Source organism: Ictalurus punctatus, chromosome 11, assembly GCF_001660625.3.
Source record: "Ictalurus punctatus breed USDA103 chromosome 11, Coco_2.0, whole genome shotgun sequence".
NCBI classification, from domain to species: domain Eukaryota; kingdom Metazoa; phylum Chordata; class Actinopteri; order Siluriformes; family Ictaluridae; genus Ictalurus; species Ictalurus punctatus.
In genome coordinates, this window is record NC_030426.2 from 13522694 (window position 1) to 13550072 (window position 27379).

Sequence of the window (27379 nt, forward strand, 5' to 3'; positions counted from 1 at the left end):
CCTTGATTTTGCGTTCATTTCTGCAAATCCCAAAATCCTAGATGGACTACTATGAAGTAAAAATTCTGCAGAAACAGACAACAATAAGCAGTATTTTATATTTGACAGATATTTAATCAACATTAATAAAGACGCTCAAATGTACACAATAAATAAAAAGAAATAAACAGACCAAAAAATAATTATGCAGGAAAGACTTTGGTCATGTGACAAAAAAAAAACAAAACATCTCTTCGGTATCTTCTCATTATGATGTCTTTTACTGCAGCCCTGATACGGTTTTACAGAACGAGTCAGCCACAGCTGCATGTGACAGGTTCAGACGACTCCTCTCTGATCATGGTGGGAGTTCTGGTGGAAGACAAAGGTCACAGCTTTGTCCCATGAGGCTTGGAGCACTGCGTCCTTCAGCCCTCGTTTATCTGCACAATGATGCCAGCATGACAGATTGCTGGTGCAGTCTGAATCGTCTGGGGGGGGACGAACCTGACGCCCATTTACACAGCGCTGGCATCGAAACCTGGAGAGAGAAAGAGTGAAAGTGTTTTATGCACAATGTTCCACTAAAGAATTATAGCTGACATTATGGGATTTTCTTTTTTGTCAGGGACACGAGTAATCTCCTTAATCCTAAACGTCCAGTGTTTAAATCTGTTGCATGCTTTTATGATCCGAAAGGTAATGAAAAGCTATTTAAAGCGTATTGCTTTGTGCCCGTGCTTTGTGTATGTGTACCTGTCATGTGTGTCGCTGAGCGTGTCCTCGTTGAGAGTGAACAGCTCCCTCAGCTCCTCCAGAGAAAAATGTCTCTCTACGTCCTGCTCCTCATCCACCACACAGCTGCTCAGAGCCTTCTTATGAGCCTGCCTCTGCAGGATCTTCTCCTCAATAGTTCCCGTCTATACACATACACACACGGCGAAAGGGCCACACCAAGACCGACAGACACAGATACAGACAAATGCACAAACAGCTCAATCAATAATGGTAAAAGATAAACAGTACTAATTATACATACAGATGCAAGAATTATAAATGTACCACAGCACAGTTGAATGCTAGATTCACCAATCTGATTGGTCAGAAGGCTTGCATTATTTTTATATAGCGGCATGAATTTTTTTTTTTTTTTTTTTTAAATAAAACACGAATAACACAGTAATATTCTAATACATTATTGTTTCTGGAGTAACAAATCATACACAGGGACTTGTATGGCAGACAGTCAACATAATCTAAGATGGATTTTTAAAAACATCTTGTCTAAAAGTAAAACCTATTTGTTAGGAGATATATATTTAATATTTATAGAAGGAGTCTCGTTGTGAGGGCTTTGTAACAGTCAGAGTGCTTTGCGAAGTTTATCAGCATGGGAAAGTCAAGACAGATGGGTTTTCACTTTCTTGTTTAGCTGTAAAATGACTAGCTGCATTTTTCGAGAGCAAGTAAGTGAGAGAGAGAGAGAGAGAGAGAGAGAGAGAGAGAGAGAAGCTGGTGAGGAAATGACTGAACGGGAACTAACTTTTCTCTCAGACATTCCACAACGGTAAATATAACTATAAAACCATTCAAATGTGCAAAGTTTCATACATAAAAAAATTAAACATTGTAATCAGTGACAAATCTCTGTGCTAGAAGTTGAATAACACACCCCAGACTATGTTGTTACACAAAAAGAGCACACTTCTGCTTGCATGCTGCATCACATTACATTTTTTACCCTATTTATGATGACTCAGTCAACAGACAGGGACAACGGTGTATTTCTGCTTGATGAATATACTCACAGAGAGCAGTCTGTAGATGTAGCACGTTTTTCTCTGGCCATCACGCCACACTCTCGCCATCGCCTGTTCGTCATTGGCCGGATTCCAATCCGGGTCGAACATTACCAACCGATTTGCCCCAATAAGGTTCAGGCCACAGCCGCCAGCCTTACTGCTCAACATGAAGATGAACTCTGGGCTCTAGAAAAGGAGATGGAGGTTGCAAAATCACAAACACTTACTTTAGAAGTTTCTATGTGAATAAGCAATTGTGTGTGTTTAGCTGTTGATCTTTTTTGCTCCTAGAATTCTGCACTTGTTTCAGGTAAACTGGTGAAACCTTAGTTATGCAGCACCTACAGTACATCAATGTCTGCTCCATAACCAGCTCTATATTCTGCTTCTGTGGATGGTCCCACATGAACACCCTAAAATTCCCCCAAAACAGTTAATGTGCATGACTCACCCTTGCTTCAATGGATAATCTCACCTGGATAATGTGGATATGTAGCTTCTAAGAGCTGCTGCTGTAATCATAAAGACTGTGCTTGTGCTATTCTGTGATTAAGGATTAATATTGATATCTACATCTGGATGATATCTACATTCAGCCTTATTAGCTGTCACTGGATAAAAGCATCTGCTGAAGCATTTATGTAAATGAAAATCCTTAACTGGAGGAAAAAGAAATTAGGACTTACAGAAGGACTGTTAAATCTTTCAACAATCTTGGCTCTCTTCTTGATAGACATTGTTCCATCCAGTCTTACATACAGATATCTAATTCAACAGTAAAACAAAGTGACAGTGGATTAGCTAGACAGTTAAACCACATGTGTTGTAGCAGTATATGATACATCAGGAACAATGCGGAACATTAATCGCCATCTATCCATTTTCTGCACAGCTTATTCTACACAGGGTTGCGGAGACCCTGGAGTCTATCCCAGGGAACTCATAGCACAAGGTGCGGGAACATCCCACGGGTGCGGGGGGATTGTAAATCGGCTTATATTTACACACTAAGTACAATTTGGAAATGCCAATCACACTACAACGCATGTCTTTGGAAAGGGAGAGGAAACCCCCGAAACATGGAGAGAACACAAACTCTGCACACACGTGGCTGAGGTGGGATTCAAACCCCCAACTCCAGAGGTGCAAGGCAAACGTGCTAAGCCATCGTGCCCGTTAAATGAACATATTTTATTCAAATAAAATGATTTAAAACAAAAGCATTAATATAAATATGTATATAAACATGAATGAGAAATCAAAATTTTAATATGATCTTTAAAAAATTTGTATAATTTGATCCTGATTATATTTCTCTAATGATACAGGTATCAGTATTATCATTATACCTTTTACCTATAAGAATCTTACTATACTTTCATTTACTAATCAAAACTAAATCAAACTTTGTGAAAACATTGTGGCTCTCACTTGCGAGTACGACACAGCTTCTCAAACAGGTCCAGTGTCTGTGTGTAGTTGGACACCAGCACAACTTTATCGCTGGTCGTCGTCCGTGTCATGGCCAGAATGTAATCAAGCACCAGCATCTTCCCTGAAACCAAACAGAAAGAATGTCATGATGAACTAACATTCAAACATAAAACACACATATGCAAAACACACATAGCAGACCTGAAAGCTGTGGTTCGACAGCTTTAGTGGAGTAACCCGGTGGGAAGAGCTCCACCGCCCCAGCAAAGCCCTCGTCCCCCTCCAGACACTTCTCATATATCAGTGAAGGGTCTGAACAAACAAGGAAATAATAGTTGATTTACTTGGCAGGGTTGATAATTGATTAAATCAGCATCAACATTATCATCATCATGGGAAACAAATGATCTTCACTACCATATCATCTTTATCCAAGTTTACCAGTGAGTGACTAAAACAACAATTTGTCAATCATAAACGATGTATACTTAAAAAAAAATATATATATATATATATAAATATATATATATATATATATATATATATATATATATATATATATATATATATATATATATATATATATATATATTTGTTGTACTTGTTACTTTTTTCAAGAACTCATTTCTATATGTATTAATTCATTTCAGTAAAAGAAAGAAAATAAATCTATCCCTTAGGTGATGTACATAAGGGGAAAGCCCCCCATATGTTTATGTCCCTGTCTACAAGTCTTTCTCGGTCTCTGGAGAAGAGTTGTTGTGTGCAGAGGAAACAGAAGTGTTCACACTCACGGTTGCAGAGCTTTTTGAGTGAGGTGATAGAAGAGAGTGAGGAGACACTGATCTTGCCCTGCTGCAGAGTCTCTACTGGCTTTGCCTGATTCAGGAACTGCTTATAGAGCTCTTTCTGCAGAGGAGTCAGCCTGCACAGCACAGTCACACATTAATACTACTACTACTTGTACTACCACCACTACTACTAATAATAACAACAACGACGACGACAAGCAGAGGAGAAGACGAGTACAATTAAATGCAAAGTAAAAGCTTAAAAAGAAAATGATAACTAAGCAACTTTACAGTAACTGTTAAAACTAAATATGTGTATGTTTAATAACAGAGAGAGAATGTTGAGGGGGGGTTGCATTTTTTGAGCTTAAAACTAAAAAGTCCCTTCACTACTTTTCTAGTAGAGGACTAAGACAGGATCTAAAAAAAATCCAATTTGTAACACATAATTCACACATACTGCATATAAGCATACAGTACATTAAATTGTTAGTCTCAATCAAAACAGCATAAGATTAATATCGGCATCATATTTTATTAAATGTCATTTTTTGCTGGTTTGACCACCCTTTTTGTCTTCTACACATACACACAAAATATAAATATATCAATCTGTTGCCCAAACACACACAGTAGTGATCAGCTTATTGTCTGCTATTTCTCATGTGACTATTCATTTTGGAAAGGTTGTAGAATACAGACAAACGCACTACCTGCAGCAAACGACTTGCTCAACCTTCACAGGAAGATACTTCGACAGAATGTCAGAGGTCCTCCTGATAAGACACCTTCAGATACAAAAAGACTATCAATAAATGTGTAGTGCTAGGGAAAAAAAATAAATCACATCTGTTCCATCCACTTGTAAAAAGAGGTGTGTACCAGAACTTATAAACGAGGAAATGCATGCAAAACGATATATCAAGCAAAGAACACCACAAGTAGTACTACCATACAAGATTTTTCATTGAGTTCTAGAGGAGCAAGGGGCACAGAGTAGAGGTGTAAGATCCAGTGTAAGTGCAGATTTTTTTTTAAGGGGGGGGACCAGGGGACGAGTGAGGGGTCAGTCAAGTGTTTACAGAAGAGGTGGGCCTTTAGCTGTCTTTTGAAGATAGTTACTGATCCTGCTGTTCGGATTGATGTTGGAAGTTCTTCCACCACTGAGGGACAGTCAGTGGTCTTCACTGAGAGTTTATATAAAGAACGTTTGTGTTACCTTTTCTTTTCATATGCGCAAAATTTGACAAGTAGTAATTCCTTCATCCAGAAAACATAACCTAGACATACAATTTGGTGCAATGCAACAACTAAGCCAAATACTTAAAGTAAAGGATTGGCCTTCAAAGGGATTTGATACTGAAATATTGACCCCTCCTTTGTCCAGGGACCCATTATACCATTTCTGTTCGTCAAATGTCTGTGAAACTTGTTCAGTTTATGTCTCAAATGTTTTTATGTTAATACAAATATTAACACGTTAAGAAATTTGCTAGAAATAAAAGCAGTTCAATGTGAGAGGACGTTTCTTTTTTTGACGAGCGTAGAATAGTGGGAGAATGCATCAAGTGTGCCTGTGGGAGTGGGTGAGAGTGAGACAGTTCAGAATTCCTGTTAACGTCACTACAAACTACGAGTCACTGCACACACCTCCTGTGTTTGTTACATCTACTGTACAGTGCATTTATTTACTGAGGTTAGAACAGAAAGATGTTTTTGTGATTGAAAATCATCTTTGACCTGTAGCTCACCTGTTAACGATGCTGATGAGCTCTTTTAGCTTCTCCTCCCCGACAGCACGCTCTTTATCACTAGCATCTGCATCACGGCCCTTCAGGATGGGAATCTCAAAGCGCTTTTTAAATTCCTGAGCTGTGCCTATAAGAACATGTGACAGTAAAAGGAGATGGCTGAAGGTCCAGACAAGGAAATGACTAGCAAAATAGTTTATGGTCTTAGAGTTTGGCCACTGTAATTTAACATCTAACAGATACACTTGGTGCCTGCTCAAGATATTATAATATTTAGATATTATAATTCCACAGTGAAACTCACCCATGTTTTATAACGTTCTGTCATTGGGTGTGACAGGTGTGCACAAACTTTTGGCAATACAGTGTATCTATTCCATCAAAAAATATGCAAATATACTTTACAGATCCCAAAGGAAACATGTTAGTCTTCTCTTTCCCGAGCTGATATCTATTGTACAATAAATTATGAGACAAACATTTCGAGAAGCTTGTGTGCGCACACGTCAGTATTAATTTAAGTACAATCTAGGGGTGGCACTGATGCGAGTTTTATTACAGACATCATTCTCAACTGTTCAGGCTGGACAACCTGAGGCGACTGTAAATTATGGTGATTCAATCAGGAAATGGACTTTATGACTCACTGCAGATTTTCTGTATTTACATCATCCAAACTTACACACACTGTATGTTTTTGAGCCACATACCGAGGATGCCAGCGTTGACAAAGTGCACCAGACTGAAGTACTCGAGCAGATCGTTCTGAATGGGAGTGCCAGAAATCAGGACTCTGCGCTGGGCGCTCATCGCATTCAGAGCCTGGTACGTCTGATTATCCGAGTTTTTCAGCCTGTGACCCTGAGCAAACACGAACGACACCTGAATCCCTGACCTTAGTCAAACTGCCTAATTGTTGCTATGCTCACCAATACTGCAGCTGTTTAATTAATTCAGGAAGGCAAAGATTGCCACCATGATTAACATGCAACTAATTCAGCCATAATACATGTAGGATAGACATTTAATACCTCATCACAAATGACCAATCCTACTTTGCCTTTGTGCAGAACTTCAGCGTGGAGACGGAAGGTTTCATATGAAATAATCAGAATGGGAGTGGGAACTCTCAGACCTTGCTGGGAAATGAAGTTCACTGAAATGCACAAAATTATGTCGATTACAGCAGTGTGAGTTTTTTCATACATTTTTGAATATGACCATTTTTACCAGCAAGTGTAAATAATACCATGTGTAAACAACTGCAAGACTTAAAAGACTTAATAATAAAGACAGTTGGATATGCAAAACTCTTAGGTGCAGACAGTCTCTGCTACTATGTGCACACTGCAGCTGCAATAGAACTCTCAACACCTTGAATTTTCAGAACTAATGGCGATAAAATAAATGAAATTTAATTCATTCATAAATTAAAAATAAAATAAAATAAATTTTACCAAGCTTTCGGTCTATCTCTTCCTTGGAGCCACCATCAATAGCCACAGGCTGCACACGTCCTCCGAGCCACTTAGCCACTTCATTGTACCAGTTTCTGACAAGGCTGGATGGGGAGACCACAATGGCCTTATCAATCTCAGGCCTGAGATCAGGACTCTGCCTAAGGAGAGTCCACATGAGTGTGATGCACTGCAGTGTCTTCCCCAGTCCCATCTCGTCAGCCATGATGCAGCCGTAAGAGTCGGGGATGCGTCGCCCCGTCACACACTCCCACAGAAACTTCACACCCTGAAAACAGCACAACACACCGACAGATTGCCATAATCCCTGGAGCTACCAATTTCAAGAGTAATTATGGTAACTTTACAATATTGACCAACCATTTTCATTGGAGGTACTGACCAAATTAAACAAACAAACCCAACAGGTGACAAATTAACAGTAACAGGAACATCCAAATAATTGACACTCCTTTACGGACTCTTAAAATGTGTGTTGTGCATCATCTTCAGGTATATGTGACTACATATTCTGGCCTTATTGCCTAACTCGAACTTAAAGGCTTTCAGAATAAGATCATGCAAATATTAATTTAAAAAATAGATTTTTGCTACACACACACTGCCTTTTTTCGTTGTATTATGTTAGCTAACTATCTGGACAACTTCTGTTGTTGTATATATACACAAATATAGCTGGTAATACACCAGGTTCTATTCAAAACAGAAAGAAATTCCTAGCTATAAGAGAGATATTGGTAAATGCAGACCTCAGTTAGAGTGACAGTATTTTTGAAGCTTCCATGATAACTCACCTCCCTTTGATGGGGTCGAAGAACTTTAGTAAGCACTGGATCCACCACAACGTGCACAGGCAGCTTGTCCCTGCAGGATGATAAGTGTTCAACAAACACAGAAATGAGGTCTGAAGGATTGGTTATGTATATATAAAAAGTACAATACATACATACATACATACATACATATATATACACATACACACACATTTTATATATATATATATATATATATATATATATATATATATATATATATATATATATAAAAAAACTGAGGGCTTGATCAAGACAGAACTGTTAGACGATTGGTGACTAACTTGTCTGTTTTGATGAGGTCATGAGCCCCCAAAGTTGGTGGCTCATAAAGAACCAGAGCTCCATCTTCAAAAGGGTCATGGAGAGCCTTTCTAACACCTGACCTCTTCAAGCCCAGAGCCCGCACACCCAACGGACCTGGAGTGAGAGAATTTAGAAATACACATACGATTCAATGAACGTGAAATAATTCTATCTTGAGGAAAACCAATAGGACAAATTTTTACAATTTCCATTTTTGGGGGCTATTTATTTATTTGGTACTTGCTGTTTATGATCAATAACTGATTTAAAAATTGTGTTATACTATTCTGTCATTAACCTTCAATCATCCTGTGATATGTGCTTTAGCTATGATGTAATGTAATGTTTGTACCAATAAACGTTCAACTGAACTGAGTGAGAGAGAGAGATAATTCTTTAAATGCATAGTATAAGGGAATGCTATGTACCCTATGAAGCACAGTCAGAGATACACTATATGACCAAAAGTATAGTATGTGGACACCTGACCATCATTCAGCCACATGAGCATTAGTGAGGTCAGGCACTGATGTCAGGTGAGAAGGCCTGGCAAACAGTCACCATTCTATTTCAACCCAGTAGTGTTCAGTGAGATTGAGGTCAGGGCTCTGTGCAGGCCACTTGAGTTTTTCCACGCCAAACTTGGTAAAACCATGTCTTCACAGATCTCACTTTGTGCACAGGGGCATGGGCATGATGGAACAAGTACAGTCTAAGCCCCTTAAGTCCAGTGAAGGAAATTGTAATGCTACAGCATACAAAGACATCTATGCAATTGTGTTTTCAACTTTGTGGCCAGTTTGGGGAAGAACCACACATCTGTATGATGGTCAGCTGTCCACATACCATGTAATGTACAAATGGACACGTCACACATCTACCTGTATAATTATGGATGGGAACCTTGAATGGTCTTGAAAGGATACTTCGAATAAAAGCCTCCTTAAAAAAAAAAAAAAAAAAAAAAAAAAAAAAAAGAGAGAGAGTGAGTCATACTTTTGTATGCAATAAGTGACCAGAAACACAGACAGATGGTTAAATGAATGATGGAGGACCATACTATAGTAAATTCCACATTTTAAAATTTTACTTAAGACCGATCTCAAAAAATGTCAAACTTGATAATTATTTAATCACAAAATTAACAAAAAAATTTAAGGTGCCTTACATGCTCATTGCTGTCCACACATAGAGGCTGGTTTGTGAGCTGGGTCAGAGGCTTCCTATATGGAGACATGTAACTTTCTCTGCAGTCTTTCTTCCTTTTGCTTGTCTGTAAGGGTATATTTAAATATAATAATATAATATAATATAATATAATATAATAATATAAATCACCAGATAATATTTAAGCAACATAACTTCAACCCTGCTTGTAACATGCAGCGTAACCACAGGACTGGACATACAGTGTATATATACTGTTCATGTATGTGGTACAAAAGCCAGTAAATTTTATGACATACAAGTGGGGTGCAAAAGTCTGAGCACTAGTGAAAATGCTTGTTTCACATTCATTTTCAATTTCCCACAAAGGTTTTCATTACAAATGACATTAATCAGCAATAACTTGTGAAAAAGTGAAAATTTGAATATTAGAAATATTTACATGAATTTCGTAGTATTTAGTTTCCCCCCTTTCTGCTTTAATAACAGTGTGCACACGAGCGGAGACAGACTCCACAAGCTTGTGTAAGACTGATGATCCATATAAGATTAAATCCATCGGTGTGTCGTCTGAACACATGCTTCAATGGTAGGGATAAAACTCACTGAAATTCTGATTTTTTGCACAAAGGAGTTAACATGGCCACCATGACAAATTTGCTTACATTTAATTAGTGACCTAGAAATTGTGCAACATCTTGAATACTGAAATAATCCAGATGTTTCTCATTTCCTTGAGGAATTTTCAAAATTCAAAAACTTTGTTTATTTCCAGTTTAAAAAAAAAAAAAATCCCAGATTTTCAACATGGTCTCAGACCCCACTGTATGTAGGTCACACAAATCAACTAATAGATTTTTAAAGAAGCTTGGGTTCTCTTACACCTGTCAAACACCATGCAAAGAACCTGGAGTCATTTTTGACCAAGTGCTAAAATTTCAAAAGCAAATCAATGCACGTGTTAAAATCACAATTGCTACTATAGCCTTAACACTCAAATTACCACAAACAGTTCTGCACTCATCTCTATCAGTGAACAGTGGAGAAGTACAACAAAACAGACTTCATGTAAAAAATGTAATGAATTTTCCTGGTTACACAACTGCACTATTTGAATGTAGTATTAGCACATTTACAGAAGGGATTTATTTATAATCCACTATCCGGTGTCACCCAGATGAGGATGGGTTCCATTTTGAGTCCTCTCAAGGTCTCTTCCTCTTATCGTCTCAGGGAGTATTTCCTCGCCACAGTCACCTCTAGCTTGCTCATTAGGGATAAATTCATACGTTTAAAATCTATATCCTGAATTTAGATATTTCTGTAAAGCTGCTTTGGGACAATGTCCATTGTTAAATTTAAAAGCAGCATGTTTCAGCTCATACAAATCACAAAAATTAAACATTTTCTTTTCTTCCATAACGGAGGAAATGTTGTTCATGCTTTCATTTTATCCTGTCTGGATTATTGCAGTGTCTTGTATGTTGGGATGAGCCAGTCATCTGCAACTGGTTCAAAATGCTGCAGCTCGGCTACGTTCAGGTGCAAAGAAGGGGTTATACGGTATTAACACTGTTTCAGCTCCCCTTCATTGGCTATTACTTTATTTAGGGACTATGAGCTTTAATTGTTTAATTAGTAAATCCTTAAATGGATTGAATCTGGCTTGCATTTCAGAAACACTATCAATACATACTGCTTTTATAGCCTTAAAGTCTGAAGCAGGGGGGTGCCAAATGGTGTCAAAAGTGGTGGACCACCAAATGAATTGAATCTCAGCTACTGACAAAATGTAGAAAATGTGCACGCCTTTGCCCTGTGTGCACAGAATTTGCATATTCTCTGGGTTCCTCCGGCTTCCTCTCCCAGTCTAAAAGACATGCGTTGTAGGCTGACTGGCATTTCCAAATTGCATGAATGGGTGTGTGCGATTGTGCCCTGCGATGGGTTGGCACCCCGTCCAGACTGTCCTCCGCCTTGTGCCCCAAGTTCCTGTCCTGTGTAGGATAAGCGCTAGAGAAAATGGATGGATGGATGGATGGATAAATGTCTCCCCTCAATCCAATATTATGGGATGTTCTGTGTAGAGTCATGACATGCTGTACAATCCAAATTAAATAAATTTCAGTTCCATTTTGTACACTACAAAAGTGGTCAAAGACAACAAACAATCAGGGATTCAGGCTTCAACAGTCTGTTTAGCTACTGTAACGATGATTCAGTGGAGTAAAGTATCAAAGTAACAAATTATTCACCTCTTATTGACAAACAAAAATGGAGCTAAATTCCAAATGGCTGCTTCATGGACATGTAGATCGCTAACTTTATACCGTGTGGTCATTAATATTTCTCTATATATGGAGAAATATGTTTAGGGATGTTAGCAACTTACAATTTCAGCATCCCAGTCTTCATCTTCATCATCATCATCATCAGACGAATCGACCCTCTGCTTTCTCTTGGCGAGCTGACTCGGCGCAAAGCTTCTTCTCTAAAACAATACAGCTTATTCGTTTATTTTTACTTAGCGTAATTGAAAATAGCTATGCTGTACCAACTATTATGCTATGCATTAACTGTGTTTACTTACCATTCTGACTTAGAGACTCGGGGGAATTTGGTCTAATGAGCGCAGATACGGTTGCTATAGTAGACAGCGCTAGCACGCTAGTTACTAATGCTAAAAGAGCCGCCTATAAGATTAGAGTCACGGAGCGTCATTGTTAACGCAAATATAACGTATTTAATTCTTTATTTATATCGCAAGTAAATACAGCCAGCTAGGTTTTTAATTACATGGCCTATATGAGTTAAGAAGTTTTGCAAAGCAACAAGCTTTAAGTTCCATGATTTGTTATTAAATATCCCGCGCCAACAGCGGTGACGCAAATGTACGGGAAACGAAAAATACCAAAATGTCAGAACGCGTTGCGGAAAATGAGAAACGACTGCGGTTAGTTGGTCCAGGTTTAGTAGTGATGTGTAGAACAGGATTTTAAAGATTATTTTAATCAAACTGGCAAATATTTTTCCATGCCAAACATAACCCAATCTGTCTCTAGGGCTTTATGCGGGGTCTGATATCAGTAGAGGGCAGGCACCCCTGCTGGAAACTAACAAAATAGAAACCATCGCAGAAATTCTAATGGTTTCCACTACAAATACCATTACAAACCATCAGCAAACCATTACCATTATTGGTCCTTAATGGTATCTACTAGACATAACATGCCACCAGTAGAAGGCATCAAATTACCAGTAAAGACTCACAGGGACCATTACAGTTTCCATTATAACCAATACAATTCCTTTATAACCGTTAAAACCATTACAGAATCTATGAGGGTTTCTATTGGTTTTTTTTCAGTAGGGACTTCACGATAAGGACTGTGAAAATTGACTGCAACATAAAATGTGGTAAAAATGTTTCAGAAAAAAACAATACACGAGGTGTTTATCATTGCGTTTATAAACATCTCCAAAATGTGAACGTGAAGTTAATTGGCATTCACAATAAAAACAAATAGCACACACGTGCTTTCAGCACCAGTCCAACAAATGGCGCTGTAGCTTTATACTTCATTGCAATCAGTGGGTATGCTGTATAGTACATATACTGTAACACAGTGGTTCTCAATCTTCTGTAACTAAAGCCCCCCCCCACCCCATGCCTCCACTATCATGTGGAACACCCCCCCCCCCCCCCCCGCCCCATATGGGAGGAGTCCAGGTACAAGGATTATCTATTCTGTATAAAAATTTTTCTATGTATCTCTCTCTCTCTCTCTCTCTCTCTCTCTCTCTCTCTCTCTCTCTCTATATATATATATATATATATATATATATATACATACACACCTAATCTATAATCTGTTTTTGATAGATAGAAAGTTTTTTTGCTTTAGTGTTTTTGTACTTTTTTAATTACTTTTCATAACTTTTATGACTTTTATAAAACTATATAACGGACAGGTACGGAGCATGAATGATCAAAAATGTTTCTGAATACTTTAACTACTTTGAACAAGAGAACTAGGCTGTAATAACATGGACTATTTTACACATAAAACATGTTGCATTATATTCGTCTTGCGTTCTAAAAACATTCGTATAAGAATGATGTAAATTGGAGGAAGGGCGCGTCTCGTTATCCATGACATTGTTATGTTAAATCTCCGGCTCTCAGCCCCTCATTGAACAGAGCAGATGAAGAGAGAGGTATGAGTGCAGCGGGAAAGCAAGACCTCATGCTTGCAAGACAGTATTGGCCACATTTGGAAAAATGCTAAGGTTTGTCCAAAAAGTTGCTATATCAGTCGTTAGGCACTTTTTTTGTTGTTGCAAAAAAAGTCGTTAAGTTGGCATCACTGGTCTTCAATGACAGCTAGATAAGAGGCAGGCTAAGCTCCGCCTCTCCCAAGTGAAAAGAAAATACACAGGGAGAGGGAACGCAGGGTTTTTCATTTATGCACATTCTATTTGAAAAACAATCAAATACACCGAGTACCCAAATGATGCCCTGTCTGTGTTTTTTTTTCTTGAAAACAATTTGCTCCCCCCCTTCCAATCCCTCTGCGCCCCCTGGGTTGAGAAACACTGCTGTAACATACTGTATCATGAATTAACTGATTGATTAAGTTACATAATGATTCAAAATGTAACATCAACATCTGAAATCTGATTAGATGCTCACGAGAAAGGAAGTGGGGTCTTAAGAGCTCTTTTTAATCACTTGTTATGTGGCATAAGGTGAACATAATGAAAAGCCTGCATTAAGAAACAAATTATAAAGGCCACACCCACAATGAAATGGGTGAAATTAAAGCCCAAATACTGCATATTACTCCACAGGTTCAGCCTGTAACACTACAGTGAATGACCATAATCAAATAATCAGCTCCATCTGTGTGATTAGTACAGTTTACACTTTGCTCTGCTGACTGTTCACACACACACACACACACACACACACACACACACACACACACACACAATGGCCTAAAGGGAGAAAGAAATGTCTTATCTCATCATCCATTTTAAAAGGAAGCTAATCAGCGGCTGATGGTGTTGTGATAAGTGAACAAAACTGGGTGTATGTGTTAGTTTACAGAGACGTGCAGAATGCACCGTGAGCTTCTCGCTTCATAGGCAGCTTTCTCTTAACTTCAGCTGCATACTGTTCATGAAAAGAATTCTGCACATAATTTTCATCTGCTACAGAGTACAGATACATTACACAAAGGGACATTTTCCACGAAGTGATTCCCCAATCAGGGGAGAAGAAATAAAATGTAAATTAATATGTAAATAGTTATTGTCATTCCTGGACAGATTGAATATTGCAGTAATATTAAGTCCACATCTTTCCCTTCTGCTCGTCTCACTTATAAACATACCACACGGCCATTTTCTCTAGTACAAAACCTTTATTCCTTTACAGAAGAGATGTACAAAAATAGAGTCTACGTGATGCTTTACAGTAAAATTGAAGACACAGTTGAATAATAATAATAACAATAACAATAATAATAATAATAATAATAATAATAATAATAATAATAATAATAATAATGGCTTTGCATATTGAACTGCATTTTTATGTGTTACAATATAAATTACATTTCATTTATCTATGTGAGGATAAATTGATTGTTTTGCATTGTGGTGCTTAAAACCTGATGAGAACACATTATTCCTTTCCTTAACTGTGTCAGTAATAATGTTTTTAAAAAAAATTTTTAAAATCATTTTCTATTTACAATCCTTAAGGAAACATATGAATAGTAAATTGAACAACAGTCAGCTGATAAATTATAAGCATCTAATAATTATGGGAACAAACATACGAATACAATGATAAATAGATAAGTTATGTCTAATAAACTTTTCCCTTAAATAAAGCAGGGGATGCATAGCATCCAGTGGGGAAGAGGTGGTCATCATTCACACTGTTCTAACACAAAAACAACAATCAGCTGTGCTTAGAACAATCAAATAAAAACTAACATCTCAAATACAGCGTCCTTTTACATGTTCACAGGGTCCAGACTCCCCAAAAGTATTTTTCCTCATCAGAGCAAATGAGATTTCCCCCCAAAACAAGACAAGTTTCAAAATGGACTTCACTTTCTGTGTTCAGTTAAGGAGAAGGTTCGGCCAGAATGAAATTGGCCAAATTCTTTTCCTTACTTAACTTCATTAGCCATTTAGCTCCAGTGTAAAACTAAAGGAGCAAACTTTGTACATGTTTTGGATAATTGACTACATTTGGTGTAAGGGAAATAATGTGTCAATTTTCATTTGAAACCAATTAATTCCTTTAAATAAGGAGTAATGCAGAAAGCAACACAAATTCTAACCTTCTAACCATATACCTTTATGCTTTAAGTTATAATACTGTTTTTAACATTTTTTAAAAAAAAATCAATTTCTTTAGCAGGTACATAAAATTGATATTTTTTAATAGTAATAATATTAATAATAACTAAAGATTAAGCTACTATTTATTCAATATTATTACAATTTCATTACAAGCTGTATTCTAATTGAAAAAAGTTTTCCTGCTCAAACTTCTACCCTTATCTGATTAGCCGAGAGATCATTTGCATATACTTGAACTTTTCTAAACTTTTGTGGCTGAACTGTGTCACAGACGTTATGCACCGCATAGGTCTCGCACTTGCAAATGGACTGTAAATTGAAACCTACAGTATTGTCCCTCCTCCTGGGTCATCTTACAAACCTCAATTGCGCTACTGAAACCATGGAACAGTTCACAACAGGGTGACGGGGAACAAAGGTGACAATCGACAAGTGTGTGTTAAAAACAGTATTAGAATGCTGCCATATAACATTGGAGACAATGCTGTTTGGGTATGTCTGATGCATTTATATCAGACAAGTCTGTTTCCAGCACTGCATTGTTAGACCACCTCATCACTCCATTAGTTACCAATTCCCTTCATGTAAATACAATTCGTTTATACAGAAATAATGTGCCACAATACAGAAATAATGTGAGGAGAAAGTGAGCATGGCCTGCATGAAAAGCAGCGCTACCATGCCTATTTGTCAGTGTGTGTTCCAATATGAAATGAACAGTGAACATAAAATACTGTTAATGTGCAGATACTGTTGAAATGCAGTTGGATTTGCATTCATCAGTGTATTTTTTACTGTCATGCTTGCTTTAACCTATGAATTAGTTGATGATTGAACCCTCAATGTATCACAATTGGACCAATTTCAAAACACTGGACCGGTATCATATCTGGTTTGGCATATTTTTGAGCCAATTCATAAACATAAGCAAATGTGTATGATGCTGAGTGACGGTTTTCCTACTTTTAATGCTGTGTCAAGTAGCAAAGCACAAATCAATTGCCATGTTTCAACAGAGGTTCTGAGAAACTAAAGAATTTCATCACTGCCATGAATGACAACTACACAGTTCCTCTTCTACCACGAATAATAGAAATGACACAAACTGTGCAACAATTATGAAATTTCGGCAAGTTTTTTTTTTTTTATCAGTTGTGGCACGCTGCTTCCTCTAATATCAACATGCTCTAAAAATTGCTTTGTTAGATGTAAATGCAGATTTGAAATGCAGTATCTAAAGGTCAACAGGTCAAAAACTCACCCAATTATGAATTTTATATCCACATCAGCATGACAAAAGTCCTGTCTGAAGTTCTCTGAGTGAACTGCTGCTTATAGACATGCAAACTAGGCAAGTCATTTAATGCTTTCTTTTATCAACATCTAATCTTCAGCTAAATGTAAGACTCAGATTCTGTATATAATGCCCATTGAATGATTTACCTGAAACTGAAAGTCATAGTCCTCAAACCTTTGTATAAACAAGACATAAAAACACAATGCATATCATAATTAGTTTCCAAACTGTTATAATAACAAGAGAACTGCGATCAAATAAAATCAACAATACAGAAAAGCCAATGAGGTAATAAGGTAAGGAAATAAGTATGTTACTGGTTCTTCAACAAGATAAATGTCATCAATCCACCAGAATCAGGACTGACCTTTTAAAAATCATTTTTTAAAAATGCTCCCTACTGTAAAAGAGTTGCTAATGTAGCAATACGTGAGCCTATGCTGATGTGCATCCTGGGCCGAGGTGAAGGAGAGGCTGCATGTGTCTTCTAGTGAGTGCAAGAAGCTGGACTCTGTACATTTTCAAAGTGTAAACCACACAGTAATATAACATGCTTTAGCATACATTGTGTTGCATACGCTGGCATGGTAGGACTGTCTTGCAAGGTTCCTGATTTTGGACAAGATATGATGTGTTCTTGTTGGATCAACATATAGTACAGTACACTGTAATGTTCCAGGATAAAAAGGTTAGGCAATTATCACGATAAATATTTAGTATCATGATGAATATTTAAAATCGGCACATATCTGATGAGTACTACAATCACCCAGGTGGCTGTTTGATAACTTATTGACAGAGGCTGTTACTTTATGAAGGGAAGGTGACATGTAATATAATGTGTATGTATATGTGTGTGTGTGTGTGTGTGTGTGTGTGTGTGTGTGTGTGTGTGTGTGTGTGTGTGTGTGTATGTGTGTGTGTGTGTGTGTGTGTGTGTGAGTGACTGGTGTCATATCAGTTCTGCCCTTCCACAGAATAGACCCTCCTTCAAGGTTTGGCTACTAAGTTCTTGGCTCCTACAGTGGCAAGATTGTCCAAGAAGAATTCTGTACAGTACTGTTAACAGTTTTTATCTCTTATTGATATATGATGCTTTTCATAATGCATCCTCAGTTTCCTTCTCATATGCATCAGTTCGTATTCCCTACAGCATCAGATGAGCATCCTCTCCACTCTCTCTGACAGGAAAGCACAATCGTTTCCACCCCATTCATGGCACGACAGCTGCAACATCTGCATCTGTCGTTTTGCTCCTTAATGAACAACCAGTTGAAGTCTTCCATCTAAGGTGCCAGGAGAGATACAACTTTGACAAATCCTCATCTTCATCCATCCTGGAGAGTTTGACTATGTACTCATTGTTACCAAGCTACTCTCTCTCCTCCTCTCACCCCACACAGCTGCAGTTGGCTGCTGAGAGCCACCGGATGGTTTGCCAGTTTGTTCGGGTGTCCATGAAAGACACTGCCTCAAACCGTGTAGGCCTGCAGCACGGATGAGTGCTTACATCCCGGCCCAAGATGCTGCCGTTCTCAGTCAGAATTTTAAGCGCCATGTCATAGTTCCTCCGAGAACTCATGCACGTCCCCACACAGTACTTAAAGAGCACAATTTCGTCTGAATCATAGCCTAAGCCAAGGTCACGCACCCGCATCTGTTTCTTCTCTAGGTGACAGTCCTGGTTCAGATTTTCTCGCTGCCGCTTTCTTTTCTTGCGTTCTTTGCGGGATTTTTGATAAGCGACAGAAATGTCTGCTAGAGACCGGTGCCATCTGGCCCTGTATTCCTCTCCTTCCTCTGCCAAGGATGGATCTATATGTTGAGACAGTGAAACACAAATGGTTTAACACACCAAATATCTTTTTCTGAAGTGAAAGTGATTCTTAAAAATTCATCTTAAAAAAATAAATAAAATAATATTAATAATAATAATAATTATCATTATATGTATATGTTGCCCTGAGCCTTTGTGTTTCTGCTGTACCTGTCTCCCCTGAGTGTACATATGAGGTTGCACACGTCATGTTGTCATCCACCAACATGGGAAAAACATTGAGCTTACAACGCAAAAGAAACAAATGGTACTTGACTTGCACAAGCCACAGACAAAATCTGTTTTAAAATTGGAGGGGAGGTTATATGGGTGTTATTTCTAGGGCAGGTGACACAAAATATCAGAGTAATAGCAAGAAGCCGGGAACAGCCTACAAGCTAATCTCCTTTGAAAACATCATGCCAATGTACAGTGTTGCTTGAAAGTTTGTGAACCCTTTAAAATTTCTATATTTCAGCATAAATATGACCTCAAACATCATCAGATTTTCACACAAGTTCTACAAGTAGACAAAGAGATCTTTAAATAAATGATAAAATATTATTTAATTTTTTTTTTTTTAAATATTATACTTGGTCATTTATTTATTGAGGAAAATGATCCAATATGACATATCTGTGAGTGGTAAAAGTATGTGAATAGAATAGAAAAGTATAGAAAATTCTAAAGGGTTCACAAGCTTTCAAGCACCACTGTACTTAAGAGAATGTGTAGCTTTAAACACAAAGGGAAGCTGTAATTTGATTTAATTTCATTCATTGTTTTACTGGTTATTGTTCGAAAACAGATGTTAATTATTTTGGTGCATAGAAACTTTTAATTTCACTTCATTATTTTCGAATGCATCTCAGTTTAGAGAATTTCTTTACATGTGCCAAAGACTTTTCCACAATGCTGTATGTAATTAGAAAAATGAGGAATGTCTGGAACAGTGATGCATCCTGGGATTTTAAGGCATTAATAATTTATGGATGAAAAGGGTAAGACAATGCCAGGGATACAACCAAGGAGAGATGGTGAGGGCAAATCGACACGGGCATGTCAAAGACAGGTAAGGTGGAATTCACACAAAATAACCATGTAATACCAGAGTGAGGAACACATCTTTATCAATATAAATAATTGACCTTAAATGATCTGTACCATCTCCATCTGTTTATATTTCAATGAATTTAAAACGTCCAATCTACTCTTTATTTTATTGAACGATTATATATATAATTCACAGACATTAAACCCCAGGAGCATTTCTGTAACATTTGGGGTTCCTCTTGATGAGCTGAACATTATCTCTGTAATATAATGTGTAATTAGAGAAATTGAGCTGAATAATTTTAATACTGATTCACATTGATTCACTGATACATATTTTTGACCTTAACAAAACATCAGAATTAAGGCATGAGCTCACTTGTGTCCTGGCCCCTTGTTATAAAAAGCCATATGATAGCCATAGCATGTAGTGTCGTGACATTCAGAAAGCCTGTGAGTCACGCTAACACAGCTGATGTGTGTTGCACCTAAGAGTATAATCAGTGTGAAATTCCAGCACTTATCAGCTCTTTCACTGAGGACAACTACCATAATGTAAGATACAATAAATCCCTCTTCATTCTGAGAATGCACATGCTTTGAGGACAAGCTGCATCACGCTTCAGTGCTTAATGACGGGAGGTTAAAACATCAGTAACTGAGGACAAAATAAAAATATGAATCAGAATTCTCCCCAAGGCATAAATCTGAGTAATTTGCTTTCCAGAAGCAATCCAGAGAGCAATTTGCTATGTCAAAACCTGTCGCAAGCAAATTCAAGTCATTCTATCTAAGCTGTCTGAGAATACAGTTACAGTCAGATCTTGACGAAAGAGAAAGTGTTTCCTATCATACATTATGCAAACTGCTTATTATTTGGAATGCATGTACAATATCAACAGTATGTACAGTATAATACATATAATGTATTATACACAGTACATTATGTGTAATGTTACATTAATCAGGCACTTTTATTCAATGCAATTTATAAGTGAGGCAGAATAAATTCAAGCATACTGCTGACTAGTTGAGGATTAAGGATTTCATTTAACTGCCTACATGATTCAATTCATTTTTTATGTCTATAGCACATTTAACAATATACATTTTCACAAAGCAGCTGAATACAGAAATCTGTACATAACAATATACATTTTCACAAAGCAGCTTTACAGAGATCTAGATATAGATTTAGATCTCTAATGAGCAAGACAGATGTGACAGTGGCAAAGGAAAACTCCTTTAAACGTCATGAGGAAGAAAACCTGAAAGAAACCAGACTCAAAAGAAAGCCCATCCTCTTCTGGCAGACCGTGTAACCACAAATCAGTACAGTGTAAAGTTGTAGAGGAGTAAAGGCTAATTGTGTTGTTGACAGGAAGTTCAATATGACCATATTGTGAATAAGTGTCGTGGGATAAGCTCAGGACAGTCTTTATGATTACAGTTCTTAGAAAGTACAAGTCTACAGTGTCCACTTGAGATTATCCACCGAAGAAAGGGTGAGACTTGGCCATAAACTGTTTTTTAGGAAGTGCATTATTTGTGTAATTAAAAATGTTAAGCAAGGTTGCTAGCAAGCTAGCGAATGTTACTTAAGCTAGTTGAAATATTATGCATAGTATATACTCTTACATTTATTAGACACTGTTATCCAAAGTGACTGTATACCTGATATATATATATATATATATATATATATATATATATATATATATATATATATATATATATATATATATTTGATTCTCGCTAACATATACAGTAAGTCAAGCCTTTATTAGGGGATTAGGGATCTTCATCAAAGGTCTAGTGGCTCTCTGGTGGCCCTGGAAGTGTTTCTTACAGATTTAGTGTAAGCCTGGTTGGAGGACCGGGAGTGGTGCAGGGACAGTGGAGCTACAGTTTGAGAAATGGTTGTTTTTGTGTATCGAGTATTCTCTTTTAAATATACAATTGAGAAAACTAGCACAGTACACACAGTACTTAACATCAAACAATTAGCAGGAAAGAAGGAGCTTTGACAGGTCAATCAGGTTCTTCTCTCTCCCTACTGCTTACTGTTACTGCTGCTCTGCTCTGCTGTCTTACCTTCCCTCTCCTTCTCTGTCTGCCTCACCCTTTGTTTGGCTCCCACCTCAAACTTCAATCATATCACAGTCAATTTGGAAACAAGGTGTGTTGTTTTCTTGCAACAGATTAATAACCAAAATGTAAAAACATTTGTAAACGTGATGAAACACATTAGCTTAGAGAGCATCTGCAAAGTACCCAGGGGGAATTTTCTTTGCTTAAAGGTTTCTCTTTGATATCTCAGGTGACATAATACTGATTCTCATTTGTGTGTCATTTAGTTATCAACTTCATCACAAATGTTTCTCCTAAAATTCCCTAGGAGAAAAAGATACACAAATTTTCTGAGATTAAAGGAGTCAAAACAAATCCAAGCTTGGCATTAGCAGGATTCAAACATACAAGCTCCTCACGGGAATGGAAACACTTTACCACTACAGCACTTGGGAACTTACTTATTGATACTAAAACAGTTTTCTATTTATTGTTTATTGAATCAGAGAAAAAAATAATTTTGTTTCTAGCCCTTACGTTAGTAATAATGTAAGTTATTAGCATAAACATGAGTGCAAATTTGGACAGTTGGTGGTGCTAGAAGGTTTGAGTTAGAGACTCCGAATTTGCTGTATTAACAGTTCAGACTATCCTCTATCTGTGTACCAAATTTAATAACTTTCCTGCAAGCGGTTCTATGGGCTGCCATAGACTCAAGAGCGGAGGAAGAAGAAGAAGAAGAAGCAGAATAATAAGAAAACGGATACAATAGGTGCCTACGCACCTTCAGTGCTTGGCCCCTAATAATAATAATAATAATAATAATAATAATAAGGGGAAGAAGAAGAAGTAGTAGTAGAAGAAGAAGACTCAGTGAATTTTTTTTTCATACCCCTAATACTACATCTAAAATAAACTACTAATTTAATTCCCACCTATTTCTCTTCAAGTATACTTACAAATGATAGCATATCAAAAATGCTCTAGTGTACACTACTGTTCATCAAATCTACTCTGACATGATAGTATATCAGAAGTAAATTGTACATCTCTTCAAAAATATGCTAAAATACTTGTAAGAAACCTGGTTCAGTAAATGTGGTAGTATATTTGAATAAACATCATTAACTTGACAGCTCTAAGCACAATGTGTGACAGCTGAGATCTCTACTGAAACTCAAGGGGAGATATATGTTTTATATTACTGGGGTCTTTTATCTCAGGAGACAGGAGATTTAAGTAGACATCCCTTTTCGTTCCATTTGTTATTATTACTGTCTAGAAGAAACTATTGAAAAAATAAGTAGATGCCTATGGGTTTAACCTACTATGTGTGGGAAAGACTGCCTTGGATTAAACTCATAACCTTCAGACATTATCAAATACATAGTACCTTATCCACATGGCTAGAACTAACTTTTCCTTGAATATTAAAATGGAAATACCCCAGAAAGGTCATAAATAATGTCTATAAACATAAAACTAACTGAACACTGAAACAGTGAATTTGAACTAAAATTAGTTTACACTCACAGACATCTGGGCTTACTCAGAAGGGAACACAATGTTACATTCATAACTTCTTATCATAATCTGATCATGTTTAAATGATTTAACATATTGGCTAACAGCACTGAATGCCGATGGCGACAAAAGAAAAATGCATCAACAGCATCAAAGAACAAGATCCCTGTGAAAGATAACAGTCATGCACATCAAAACATGGGCTTGGTTACCTGGGACAATCTGACCTTTTTTCAGCCCATCATAATGTAATATAAACCATGCTGGACTGGTTTGTAGCTCTGTGATTTCCACACAGACAAGCCATTTAAACTTGTGGAATCACTACATTTATATTCAATACTTTAGCAGACATAGTTTCTCATAAGCTGCAGTCTTACATAGCTTGATATTTAACAGGTGAGTGGCCTTACATATACATATACATATATACATATATATATATATATATATATATATATATATATATATATATATATATATATATATATCTCACTTTAGCCCTTTTTCATAAGCAAACACATTAGTATATTTTCCACTGCGAACAGGAAGGATATGTCCAGACACATTCTATTTTGTAAATCAGCCCGCCCCCTCAAAAATCTGAGTACAAGATAATCAAGGACTTGTACATGGCACAGCTGCAGAAGTGAAAAGTAAAAAAGTACAATTAGTCTGTTTCTGTACTTAAATCTGTTTTTTAAGGACCTGTACTTGAGGAAAATCTCGACCTTCTACTCAATACATTTTCAAAGCTAATTCTTGTCACTGTAATCTATCTGATACGATGTACAGTCATGTGAAAAAATAAGTACACCCAATGGAAATTGTTGGCTTTTTTGACATATGTGGACAAGCAAACATTTGATCCTCTTAAGAAAGTTCATACACTCTATCAATTGACACTTATAATTGGCATTTTATAGTAATTTTCACAATTTAAATGAACAAGAAACAGATCAGTAAGTATACCCCTACATTTATCACGCCTTCAAATCCATAAAATTAGAATCAGGTGCTGAAGATCGGGTGCCAGTGATTAGAACCTGCTTAGGGAGTGCAGGTGGAACCTGTCTTATTTATACCCACCTCATAACTAGTGTCTGGTGTTCCCTTTGCTATTGAGGTGTGTGGTGTCATCATGCCAAGATCTAAAGAGTTATGTAAGGCCTTCAGAAAACAGGTTTGGATACCTATGAGTCTAGCAAGGGATTCAAAAAGATCTCCAAATTATTTGAAATACATCATTCCACTGTAAGGAAAAGAATCTATAAATGGCGCAGATTTCAAATGACTGCCAATTTGTCTCACCGTCCCAGCAAATTCAGCCGAAGAACAGTCCGTCTGATGCAAAAACAAGTATTCAAGAACCCCAAAATTTCATCACAGTAAGTCTTGAAATTGTTGGTGTCGAAGTGCATGCTTCTACAATCAGAAACAGATTGCACAAATTTTTGACCAGCATCGGAGGTGTGCCAGGAAAAAGCCTTCGCAAGATTACAGTTTGTCAATGAGCATATAGGCAAAGACATCAAAGATAGAGTTGTTTGGCCATAGTAACAGTAGACATGTTTGGTGCAGATTAAAAGACAGCTTTTCAGGAGAAGCACCTCATACCAACTGTGAAGCATGGTGGTGGAAATGTTATGGTTTGGGGTTGCTTCACTGCCTCAGGGACTGGACAGCTTGCATTGACTGACTGATTCATTGTCATCTGTAAAAAAAAATTGAAGTTGAACCAAAAGTGGACCTTTCAACAGGATAATGATCATAAGCACATAAGCAAATCTACCAAGTAATGGCTCAAAAATAGGGTCATGAAATCCCATTGAAATGTTGTGGGGGAATATGAAAAGGGCAGTGCATGCATGAAAACCCTCAAACATCTTGCAGCTGAAAGAATATTGCATGGAAGAATGGTCAAAAATCTAGCAAGCTGGTGTACAATTATGCAAAACGCCTACAAGAACTTATTTCTGCTAAAGGGGGCAATACTAGATTCTGAGGCCAAGAGTGTACTCACTTTTTCCACAGAAGAATATCACATCTATTGATATTGCTGTTGAATAAATGAGTGAAAAAGCCAATTTTCCTTGTGGCTTTGTTCAACTTCCCCATCATTTTTACGGCATTTTTGGCACACACTCTTATCCAGAGCGAATTACATTACACTCATTTTTACACAACCGAGCAATTGAGGGTTTAGGGCATCGCTTAAGGGCCCAGCGGTGTCAGATTGGCATTTGAACTCGCGACCTTCCGATCAGAAATCCAATGTGTTAACCACTAACCTACAACTTCATTAATAGGCACTGTTTCAAATATGTTAAAAAGCCAACAATTTCCATGGGGTGTACTTCTTTTTTCACATGATTGTACACTTTGTATTTATCAAGGCAGTTTGTACTGTAACAGCTACCCATTGGCATTCACCAGGTTTGTATCATGTTAGCTAATATTTGAGAGAGCAGTAATAAAGCTGTTGTTAATTGGCCTTATCTAATGTTTTCCCATGTTCCTGGTTCTTCGGTTGAAAGGGGCATTAATTTACCATCAGAAACTGAGATCAGTGTACGATTTTAAGCAGTGAGTTATACTTTTATACTTTAACTTCAGCAAAGAATTTACCAGAGTATTTATTCAGATGAGCAATTGTACTTGAATGAAGAACTTGGGTTCTTTTACCACCTCTGTAGAGGTGGGCGATATGACAGTATGATCTTGCAAATCATACTGTGAAAAGATATGTCATGGTAAATCTTTCTGAGAAAGTTGCAGGCATACATAGGTGTTTAGGTATTCCCTGTTCTTGCTTCCTGTTAAATCATTATTTTTCTAATGTTTAAAAATAGCATAAAATTCTTCATATATATATATTTTTTTAACTGTTCTGCTGGCACATTAATAGAAAGCCTCAGCAAGACTAAATAGTGTGATATTTATCATGTATTTGGAAAATGCCTTCATGTATTGTGACATACAGTATTTTTGCCACACACCCCTAGTATATGGTGTAAAAGAAATAGTGCACAGTGCATACCTAATACAATTACAGCACACAGTGATTTACAAAAGTCTATCGATTGAACTATATACATTTTCATGGTTACACTGGGGGCAATAACTTTTGAGAAGAAGCATGCCATGATGAAGATGAAGTGGCAGTTTATTTTCACTATTCAAAACTATCAGTCAACAAAAGAAAAAAAGGAAGATCTATTCACTCAACTTAAACAACACCTACCATGTCAGTGTCACCGCCATGTAGAGAACGATCCACCACCCCAAAATTATCTAGTCAAAAGTCCTAAAATGTTAAATTAATATGACATAGTAGCTCTGGAAGTTGTGGCTCAGACTTGCCCCCTACCAGAAAGTACAGCCCACGGAGGTCGTCTCTGCTCTTTTTGGGCCATCAGTGTGGTGGAGTGTGATTCTTCCCTCTTCTCTTCAAGTCTTTGCCCATCCACAATCTCCAGCAGACACACACTCATTAGGAAAATCACCTGTAAGCACATTAAATTACACCTATGTATGACCATGTTGAGTCCAAACCAAAAATATCAAACACAAGAAACACAACATAAACATACAGTTGGTGTGTGGGGGTGTAGCAGGTACTAGATTTGTTGTATCTTCATGACCATCATGATCCTTCACTACTTCACCCTCTCGAAAGCAATCATTGGACCATCACAACCACTGGCCAAAAGTGACA

At 37.2% G+C, this 27379-nt stretch overlaps 2 protein-coding genes across 2 annotated transcripts in view; both read right to left on the minus strand.

Annotated features, from left to right (window-relative positions):
- Nucleotides 1-93: 93 nt before the first annotated feature.
- Nucleotides 94-12426, minus strand: rad54l (RAD54 like). The gene is made up of 18 exons (XM_053683749.1): nt 12111-12426; nt 11913-12011; nt 9522-9626; nt 9235-9295; nt 8332-8467; nt 8030-8099; nt 7215-7503; nt 6789-6913; nt 6468-6618; nt 5758-5884; nt 4720-4794; nt 4010-4140; nt 3417-3527; nt 3213-3336; nt 2468-2546; nt 1788-1967; nt 736-899; nt 94-520 (listed from the first exon to the last, which is right to left on the minus strand). The coding sequence occupies exons 1-18, from the start codon at nt 12111-12113 to the stop codon at nt 319-321; spliced, it is 2232 nt and encodes a 743-aa protein (XP_053539724.1). The 5' UTR covers nt 12114-12426; the 3' UTR covers nt 94-318.
- Nucleotides 12427-14936: 2510 nt separating this feature from the next.
- Nucleotides 14937-27379, minus strand: part of LOC108271491 (neurturin) — a 29583-nt gene continuing 17140 nt past the window's right edge. The window contains exons 3-4 of the mRNA XM_017479085.3: nt 27032-27167; nt 14937-19013 (exon numbers count right to left, since the gene is read on the minus strand). Coding sequence (XP_017334574.1) covers nt 18589-19013; nt 27032-27167 — 561 coding nt within the window. The 3' untranslated portion in view covers nt 14937-18588. The remainder of the gene's footprint in view (nt 19014-27031; nt 27168-27379) is intronic.

Excerpts from the sequence above, each read along its gene's own strand:
- rad54l (XM_053683749.1), bottom strand. Across the intron at positions 6,619-6,788 it reads GATTGGTCATTTGTGATGAG|GGTCACAGGCTGAAAAACTC; the intron begins GTATTAAATGTC and ends GTGTTTGCTCAG. Across the intron at positions 3,337-3,416 it reads TGTCGAACCACAGCTTTCAG|GGAAGATGCTGGTGCTTGAT; the intron begins GTCTGCTATGTG and ends GTTTGGTTTCAG.